Below are 10620 nucleotides of genomic sequence, written 5' to 3' on the forward strand. Positions count from 1 at the left end.
AAGAAGAAAGGAAAGGATGAAAATACCAGTGGAATCAGTATTTCTTATCAGTGCTCTGAGGTGCTAGAAGAAAGGGGGAAAAATGGTATAAAAAACACAGGTAGAGAATGTCCAATGATTGGAAATTAGTTTAAAAAATTATCTTGTAGAAGAATATTTATTGCCATATAAATATTATCATATATTATGCAGCATATTGACATATATTGTGTTACATATGTGGTATATATATGGTTTTATACTGCCATATTTTTAAAATTAAAAAATTGTGATTATTATTTTTTTATTATTATTTTGTGATCTAGTTTTAAGTTTCAAAACCTGGTTAAAACACAGGGCAGCAGTCTCTCAGCTCTTCCTCCCTCTTTTCCATCCTTCCCTCTCAGTCTTGTCTGCTTCTCTGCCTGCCCCAGAGTCTTGGTTCCACTTGAGGGGATCGGCGGTAGGTCTCTTCTTGGTGTTGGGAGGTTGGTTAGTGCTGTCAAGTGAAACGAAGTCCTCTGTTATTGTTGCTGGACAGTGATCCCCTAGCTAAGCCACTGGTGCCAGACAGGTTTTCGAATTTAAAATTCTAAATCTAGAAGCTTTCTTCATGGATATGGTGACTTTTTAGGGTTACCAAAACTGACTAAAAGTTCTGAGCATGTGGGTGATACTTGCCAATTTTAAGCTTCACAGAGGGACGGTCTAGCTGGGCTTTTGGTTAGAGGAATCCCTGAGGTAAGTATCTTTAGAGACTTCCCTTTGGGATGCTTAGGTTTTCCAGGTTTCAAAATTCTTCTATTTCCCGGCTTCCCTGGTGGCGCAGTGGTTGAGAGTCCGCCTGCCGATACAGAGAACACGGGTTCGTACCCTCGACCGGTAGGATCCCACGTGCCGTGAAACGGCTGGGCCCGTGAGCCATGGCTGCTGGGCCTGCGCGTTCGGAGCCTGTGCTCCGCGGTGGGAGGGGCCACAGCAGTGAGAGGCCCGCGTACCGCAAAAAGAAAAATTCTTCTATTTCCCTTCCTGAATAATTTAACAAATAAAAACACAGAATGCCCAGGTAAATTCAAAGTTCAGATAAACAGCAACTTAAAAAAAAATAAGTATGTCCATGCAATAGTTGGGACATATTTATACTAAAAACTGGTTTTAGTTTTTTTAGTTTAGCTGAACTTCAGATTTAACTGGGACTCCTGTCCTGTAATTTATCTGGCAACCCTATTCCTGAAGGATAAATGCCTTTTTTGACAGCATTTAGAGAATCAGGTGAGGGAAATGACCTTGCAGGGTGGAGGGGGATGGTTTTACCATTCAGTTCGATTCATTCAAGGAATCCCCTTCAAATATGTCTTTCAAACCTCCACCTAAACATCGTCTGCTTTACCCTCTCTGGAAATAAGTATTCCATCTTTTACTGGAAGAGGGAAAGGGTAGCTGCCCATCCATGGGTGGGGACTCAGTATTGAGGCATTCTTAACAACTTCCCACAAATTTTCCTTTCTTCAAGCACCCCAATTTACTCCCAGCTTCTGAGGTACCTAGTGCTTCCAGAGATGGAAACTTTTGAGTATTCTCAAAAGTTTAGATAGGTTGATGCTTACCTTTCCCCACAGCTAGTTCAGAACTTGGCTTTCTTAGGTCTGTTAAATCAGTTACCATTTTTTAAATTGAACTTTAGTTGATTTATAATATAGTGTTAGTTTCAGGTGTACAACATAGTGATTCAGTATTTTTGCAGATTAAATTCCATTATAGGTTTTTACAAGATAATAGGTGTAATTTCCTGTGCTATACAGTATACCTTTGTTGCTTATCTATTTTATGTATAGTAACGTGTATCTGTTAATCCCATACCCTAATTTGTCCCTCGCAACTTCCTTCTTCCCTTTGGTAACCACAGATTTGTTTTCTATATCTATGAGTGTGTTTCAGTTTTTTTTTTTTACACATTCATTTGTATCTTTTTTTTTTTTTTTTTTTTTTTTTTTTTGCAGTCCGGGGGCCTCTCACTGTTGTGGCCTCTCCCATTGCAGAGCACAGGCTCCAGACACACAGGCTCAGCGGCCATGGCTCACGGGCCTAGCTGCTCCGCGGCATGTGGGATCCTCCCGTGTCCCCTGCATCGGCAGGCGGACTCTCAACCACTGCGCCACCAGGGAAGCCCTGTATCATTTTTTAGATTCCACATTCTCTGTCTGACTTATTTCACTAAGTATAATATTCTCTAGGTCCATCCACGTTGCTGCAAATGGTAATATTTCATTCTTTTTATGGCTTAGTAATATTCCATTGTATATATGTACCTCATCTTTTTTTTTCTTTTTAAATTTATTTATTTTTGGCTGTGTCGGGTCTTCATTTCTGTGCGAGGGCTTTCTCTAGTTGCAGCAAGCGGGGGCCACTCTACATCACGGTGCACAGGCCTCTCACTATCGTGGCCTCTCTTGTTGTGGAGCACAGGCTCCAGACGCGCAGGCTCAGTAGTTGTGGCTCATGGGCCTAGTTGCTCCACGGCATGTGGGATCTTCCCAGACGAGGGCTCGAACCCATGTTCCCTGCATTGGCAGGCAGATTCTCAACGACTGCGCCACCAGGGAAGCCCTGTACCTCATCTTCTTAATCCAATAGTCTGTTGATGGGCACTTGGTTTGCTTCCTTAGTTACCATTTTTGCATCAACACCCCAACTTCTAAACTTGTGCCATTATCTATCCTCCTGTTCTCCTAACCTTGTGGGTTTAGATCTTCCAAAAAAAATAATAATAATAATGTTGGCTTTAGTAGGATTGCAAGGGAACAAGATTGAAGCATGTGTTCATTCTACCTTTATCTGAAAGTTATTTGTATCCCATCTTGACACACTTGCCCTAAAACGCTTGCTCTCCAACTTCAAAAGTGGAAGCAGGGAGACCAGTTAGGGGCTATTGCTTTAGTCAGGCAAGAAATAAAGGTGGCTTGGAGTAAAGCTTTGAAGATGCAGTACAGATGGAGTTAAATGAAGATGGATCTTCCTTTTGGGGACTTTGCATCTGCATGGTGAGGTGATTCATACACTTAAATTTACATGCAAATAGCCATGTATTGTAGTGTAGTACAGTATAACTACGTAGGATAATGAGAGCTGTTATTATCCTGCCTAAGTATAAGGTATGTGACTTTTCCAGATCACGAGAGTTGTCTCTAGATGAACTCTAGGACTCAGTACAAATTTAAAGTTCCTTCATTGTTAGAAATAGGCACTAAGGTAGAAATTAAACTAGTGTCTAAACTTTTAAAAATAATCAAACACTTTTGATTATTAAAAACATGGCTAACTTGAAAACAATTAGGATATAATTGTTCATGACTATAGACCAAGGATCTGATTATTTCTTTACGTGGTTTAATCTGTTTACAGTGAACTGCAGAAAGCACTAGTGTCTGAAGTCCTTTATTTTTATTACTAGTTGCAATAGTATTCAGCAATGAACCAGATTAATCTAATGAGGAAGGAGTAGTATAACAAACATTATAAACAAAGGGGCGTAGGAACTTTTTTCTAGGTCAAGAGAATGTTTCAACTGGCTTTCCGAAGACTTATTGTTTTGTTTTTACGTTCCTAGATTTGTACTCTGTTGAAGTGTAAAACAATGGACTTACACACTTGTGGTGATTCAGTTGAAACCGCTTCCACCAGGTTTGAAATGTTCTCCCTCAGTGGCACTTTTGAAACCCAGTATGTCTTCCCTGAGGTGTTGCTGAGTGAAATTCAGCTTGCACCTGGAGAATTTCAGGTACGATTTTTTGCTTAATATTGCCAACTCATTTTATGTAAGAGGAAGCATCTTTTGAGTAGAAAACCTGCCCAGGTGCTTACAGATATCATGAATACCTTCATTTGGAAAGGGTAAAATTGTCTTTAGGGCTCACCAAGGACACTGAGGGCATGGGAACTCTTGTCTAAAATTCCCTTAGAGATAAATGAGCGTGTCCTTGAGAATAAAGAAATATATCTTATTGTGGGAGCTTCAGGGAGTGGGCTGGGGTGTTTACGGTCTGTCAAGTAGAAAGAAGACTCAAGAAGAGTTTCAGGACCAGTCCCACCAGAGGAAGCCTCTTTGTGTCATTGGGGAGGGATGGCCTAGGGCACCGTGTGACCATCAGACAAAAGGAAAGAAGGAAAAGCTGAGAGAGAATTGGAGAGTCGCTGAATTGGCAAGAAAGCAAAACCTTTTTTTTTGTTGTTAATATGCAAGAAATAATTTATTACTGTGCAAGTGCTCTGTCCAGCCACATTCTTCTACTGACTTTTCCTGCAGGTCCTGCTCTCACTCCCCTCTCCTCTAACAAACAGTTGCTGTGGGGAGCTGGGGACAATAGGCAGGTAGGGAGGCTGTGGTGAGTGAGTGTCAGGGATGATAGAGGCTCAGCCTATAACCCCCTTAGTCAAGCCCACCTGACCCTTCGGAGGAGTCTTTTCCTTGTCGGCGAGAACAAGATTTCTCTCTTAATTATTCTCAGATCCATTGTTTTATGTTTATTAACTCATCAGATGCTCTCTCAGGGTAAATTATAAGATATAGATTATGGGCATTTCAATAATAAATGAATCAGTGCCAATTCCATAGCTCCAATTTTTCTTATACTCTGTTCAATTTCACATATTTCAGATGGAATAGAATCTGGCCATTATTTTTACTGTTTCTTCATCCAGTTGTACTGAATTTTAAGAGTATGTTGTGAGGTTGTATAACTGAAAGTTATTCTCAGTCAACTTCCCTGTGTTTTAAATAGGTGTCAAGTGATGGATGCTTGTGCAGCCAGAAGCCACCATCTGGACCTATCTTGACAGTAACTCTGTTTGGAAGGTTATATGAGAAGGATAGTGCACCAAATGCTTTCTCAGACCTCATGGCACAGGCACTGAGAGTAACGCTCATAGTTGTCATACCTATTGTGTACTCATTAGGTTGGTAGAATATTTACATTTTCTCTCTTTTACTTCAGATCATTTAAGTGGATGTGAAAAGAAGAATGGGTCTGGGATTTTGATAATAGTGGTCATGGTCTATCATATCTGTGAATTACTAATACATTTTTTCTTTTGTTTAGACAAATACACACACACACACACACACACACACACACACACACGACAATATAAGCCAGATAAACAGTGAAAGAATTTTGAAAGGTAAAACCTGTAAAATGAGAACAACAATTATACCCACCTGTTAGGTTTATTTTGGTGAGAATTAAATGTTACTGCAGTTAAAGTGCTTAGACAAGTTCCCTCTCATGGAAAGCACTCTATATATGTTAGCTATTACAATGATATAGGACTATCACAGAAAAACCAACTGTAATGTATTTATTGCTAAAATTATATCACCTCTGATTGTACAAAGTGCATATATTTTCCAACAGTTCAGCCACTCTGCATATTTCAGTTAGAAAATCAATGAACTCAACATCAGCCAGGTGGGTGTGGCTTGATATCTAGCACTAAGGTATCCCAGAAGGCAGCTGGGCTTACATCTAGGAATCTGCTCAAGAGCCTTAATGCTTTTTATGTGCTTTTCAGTGGTGATTTCCTGCCTATTTAGTGCTTTGCCTATCTTGTCAACCTGTAAGCAAGCTAATAGGGTGGCTCTAAAATAGACATTTATCAAATCTGTCCTGTTATTCTGTTTTTGCATGAGCTAAGAAAGGTTTTTATGTTTATAAAGGTTTGAAAAAGAAAATAAAAAGAAGACATTTTGTGACACATGAAAATTATTTGAAATTCAAAATTCAGTCTCCATACCTAAAGTTTTATTGAACACAGTCATGTTTATTTGTTTAGTATTTTTGATGGTTGTTTTCATGCTACAATTGTGGAATGGATTAGATGTGATAGAGACCACATGGCTAAAAAGGGCTACATTTACAGAAAAACATTGCTGTCCCCTGCTCTAAAGTATTAATAACAATGGATTATATAGTATTGAAAACCTTTAATACAAATGAATAGGCAAATAGTCCTTGAGTGTCTTTCTTGCAATTCTTCCACCCAAGGAGAAATAAAATATTTCAATTTGCTTTCTGTTGTATTAACACCACAAAAGGATAACCTTTAATAATTTATGACCAAATATGCCTATTAGGCTAATACCCCAAAAAAGTGAATATAATTTTTATAAACATGATTAATATCTAATCATTATAAGATACCACATCATAGTCTTTTGTTGCATTGGTATGTTCTAAAATTTTTGAAAGAAATTGTTAGTTTTTATTTTCAAATTTTTCCTGGAGATCAACTAAGAACTACTTATATTAATATACTATCTGATATTTTTCTCTGTGACAACTTTGCTTACTTAGAATGATTTTTCTTAAAATTTAACATTGCAGCAGTGAATTCACTTTAAAAAATGTTATTTACTACATCCACACCTAGCTCTGATTACTTTTTCACTCTGGATTTCTTTAATGCATATATGTTTTTAATCATAGTTTTTGGGGGGGTTTTTTTGTGGTACGCGGGCCTCTCACTGTTGTGGCCGCTCCCGTGGCGGAGCACAGGCTTCGAAGGCACAGGCCCAGCGGCCGTGGCTCACGGGCCCAGCCGCTCCGCGGGACGTGGGATCTTCCCAGACCGGGGCACGAACCCGTGTCCCCTGCGTCGGCAGGCAGACTCTTAACCACTGCACCACCAGGGAAGTCCTTAATCATAGCTCTGTTGTGCTTTTTAACTGTAATTTTTCTTTCTTCTGCATAAAATATTTGTGATGCTCATTTGATACAAACAACACAATTCTAAGAAAGACCAATGCTCAAATATACTTTAAAAAAATTATCTATCTATTTATACCTTGACGAATGTAAATGGTCCAGAGAGAAACTTTTGACCCTTCCTCATTTAATGATATAATTTACGTTATCAACTTCATGATGATGTAACACACACACACACACACACACACACACACACACACACACACACACACTCTCACTGTGGCAGCCCATTCCAAGATGCCCCCAATGATCCTCACCTCCAGTCTCCATGGAGAGATTCTCCATGATTAACTCTTCTGCTCTTATTTCTTATACAATTTCTGAGCCTTATCACCTACAATAAGTCTGAATTCGTTACCACTTTTATTATAACACGTATCTTTCACTCTGTTCTGCTTGACTCCCAACAATTTTATTTATGTAATATGTTAGTTATTTTCCTAAACAATACATTTCAGTTCTCTTATGAGCTGAATTATGTGTCCCTGAAATTCATACGTTGAAGTCCTAACTCCATACCTGAGAATGTGACTGTATTTGGAGATAGGGTTTTAAAGAAGTAAAATGAGGTCATTAGGGTGGGCCCTAATCTAATATGACTGGTGTTCTTATAAGAAAAGCAGATTAAGCCACAGACATGCACAGGCGGGAGACCATGTGAAGACACAGAGGAAGATGGCTATCTACAAGCCAAGGAGAGAAGGCCTCAGAAGAAATCAATCATGCTGACACTTCTAGCCTCCAGAATGAGAAAATAAATTTCTGTTGTTTAAGCCTGTCTGTGGTACTTTATTATGGCAGCCCTAGCAAAGTTATACATATTCCAACACCCTCCCTCCACCTTGATTTTCCACCATTAATTGAACCTTGAACAAAATGTTTACCTAGTAAGAATATCCAGCTAGCCTGGCTCCCCAAGACTCCACCAGATATTCTTAGAGAAGCATTGCTGATGAAATGATAGTGAAGTCAGCATCTTATTGGAGATCTTCTGGAGTTAGGAAGACAGAAAATCATATTGATGAAATTATGCAGTCAATCTGGCATCAAACACATTCTCTTTTAGTAACAGCAGAATCCCTTGACATTATACAACTTAGTGAAACAAAGAACATCTTTGAAGTCAAATCATCTCTCACCTGATAGAATATCCACATAGCCCTGATACAAACCTCACAATGTACAAAACATGACCTTCTACAAGGGAAAGCAGGGCACTGGCAGCAGTGATCCATGCCAGCAGTGCACCCTTTTGAAATAGACATTTTTGTGGCAGATGCTTTTCCTAAAAAATACTATATAATCCAATAAATATATAAGTAAAATTCATCTTGTGCTTTTGGACAACATTAACTGACTTAAAAAAAAAAACCTATTTGAAAATAAGGAAGCTCCTTATGTATTTAGGAATAGGAATCAGCATGATAAGCCTCAATACCGTCCTACAATTTTAGTTTAAAACAGAAAACATGCTGATGCATATCAGTAATAGGGTTAAAATACTGAAGGCTTCAAAAAACCCTAAATGTTTCTTTTTCTCTTCAATCTTAACAAATGTATTAGTTATCCATTGTGACATGTTATCCATTGTGACATAACAAGTTACACCAAACCTAACACCTTAAAACAATAAACACTATCTTATACAATTTCTTAGAGTGAGAATTACTTCAGGAATTGACACTACTAGGAAAAAGGGTCTTTAAAAAGCTACATGTTTACTTAATGAGCCAATGTTTTTTTAATCATCAAGGTCTTTTTCTCCTAATAATTTATAAAAATATGTATTAAAAATGGAAAAATCCACTTAAATAATTGAAGTGTTTTGGATATCAAGAGGAACATGGAAAAGGTCAAATAGGAAATCATATCAATATCAAAAGCTGTTCTGAAATATAGCATTTGACTCCTACATGGAAAATAACTGTTCATGCCTCACATTTCCTTTGATCCTCTGTCTTGTGGATGTTCTGGGCATGTTCCAAATGCATCAGTTTAATTTTTGTTTCTGAAAAGAACATAAAATTTTTAGATGGGGAAAATACCTCACATCCACTAGTAATACTTAGGCAGCATGCTTTTGTGTACAATGGGATTAGTGATTTAGGTACAGATGGTGCAAAACCAAATCTGTGTTCTAATAATTCTATTCTTACCTGGTCGTGGTTGGCATTATTAAAGTGAAATGGAGTAGATAAAATAGTAAGTAAATATGGGACTTAATAAATCTAAATAACACTTTAAATATGAAGACAGTTATCACCAAAACTTAAAATGTGAGGAAAACAACCTATACGTTAACAGTGCTGCAGTGTCATGCTATTATTTCGTATAGCATTTTATCATGGTAATTTAAAGATTAAACAAATAAGAGCTTGTACTTTTGAAAACTGAGATCTGCTATTTCACCAAAGTTGTTCTTAGTGAATCCAAAGACAGCAGCATGGAAAAGTAAATAAGGTCTAACGTGAAACAACACTGAATGGGAGGGAGGAAAGAGAATAGCAGGGGAGGAAAACCGTCAGAGTTCTCCATAATCTAATAAAAATATGGTACTTTTTTTTAAACTAAAGATGAAGGTTTTTTAAATGGAGAGTAATGCAAAAGAACACGTGTTCACTCATACATATGTGGGCGCACACACACACACACACACGCACACACCTTGGTGACCACACACACAGACCATAGCACATGTGGGAGCACATAGCTGGACACAGGTGTAGATTAAAATGTGAGTCAGTGTGTTTGTACTACTAGAAAAGTGTTTATGACAGAAAGGTTTGTTCAGGTATGGTGCTCTCAGACAGGAGACAAACGAGTCTCTTCAAAAGAGAGCAATCAAAAATGCACCCTACCGGGAAATGTGCTTGGCTTGCACTCGGAGGGCTGAGGTGTCCTGTGCCACAATCTCATTTTCTTTCAGCCTGCAGGCATGGCAGGAGCACTTGGCTGCTGTACTGTTCTTTCTGCTCATAGCTCAGGACTTGGTAAATTTCAACGGCCAAGGATAAAGACTTTGTGAGCTTCCCTAGTCGTGGACTGTGGTTTCAGTACAACCTTAGAGAACCTGGGTTTCCTACAGTCAAACACTTCCTGGGCATGGATGCTGGAGAAGCCAAGATCTCAACGATCTTGTTCATACCGCACAGGGACATGACTGGTGTCAGGATCAAGGGGACTCCACGTCTGGTGGTTTTTTGACAACAGCTGACCTGGACTGATGGGATTCTTCATGCAGTTTTGAGGCAGGATGATGCGTGAAGAGAGCCCAGATGCCAGGACCAGGATAGAAGGGCCAGCTGAGCAGCCGGCCACAACTCCAGAATGTGGAGGCTATGACCATGATGGCAAGTTCTCACATTCTGAGTGCTGTAGGACACCGACTGGGGAACCAATGGGCTGTGACTCTTTATCCAGCTCTTTGTCTTTTCCTTTATTCCTCACTCAATGCATCTTTGTGATGATAGGAGAGCTGCTTCAATGGATTCTTTAATAGAAACTTAGGAAGACAGTAGAGGTGGGAGAGAGGGATTCATGTGGGCTTAAGGTGGGGACATTTTCTCCATCTCAATTCATTCCTTTTTTTTTTTTTATAAAAAATCCCAAACCTCTCAAAATGTTGCTATAGTATTTTCCTCCTTCCTTTGCTAAAATTATTCACTTTCAAGTTGGTGGAGAAGACAGGGAAAGGAAAAAGTTCCTTAGATCTCTGAATATATCTGTATAAAAATTAAAAGAAATAAAAACATAAAGAAAACAGAATTTCCAGATTCCAAGAATCGTCAATCCTTGGAAAGGTTTCAAAGTACGTGTGGTCTGCTCACTGTGGTAAGGATGTTTCCACTTGTTTTGAGACCCGGGTCTCACAAAAAAT

At 38.8% G+C, this 10620-nt stretch overlaps 1 protein-coding gene across 3 annotated transcripts in view; it reads left to right on the forward strand.

Moving 5' to 3' along the window:
* The window catches only part of VNN1 (vanin 1), a 34359-nt gene extending 25057 nt beyond the window's left edge, over positions 1–9302 (forward strand). The window contains exons 6-8 of one of the 3 annotated variants that reach the window (XM_007456532.1): positions 3587–3757; positions 4758–4892; positions 9168–9302. In XM_007456532.1, the coding sequence (XP_007456594.1) occupies positions 3587–3757; positions 4758–4892; positions 9168–9170 (309 nt within the window). In that variant the 3' untranslated portion in view covers positions 9171–9302. Of the gene's footprint in view, positions 1–3586; positions 3758–4757; positions 5020–9157 lie in introns of those variants that run through there. The other 2 variants (XM_007456531.1, XM_007456530.1) reach the window with 2 other exon arrangements.
* The last annotated feature ends 1318 nt before the right edge of the window (positions 9303–10620 follow it).

Source organism: Lipotes vexillifer, unplaced genomic scaffold, assembly GCF_000442215.2.
Source record: "Lipotes vexillifer unplaced genomic scaffold, Lipotes_vexillifer_v1.1 scaffold438, whole genome shotgun sequence".
Classification (NCBI taxonomy): domain Eukaryota; kingdom Metazoa; phylum Chordata; class Mammalia; order Artiodactyla; family Lipotidae; genus Lipotes; species Lipotes vexillifer.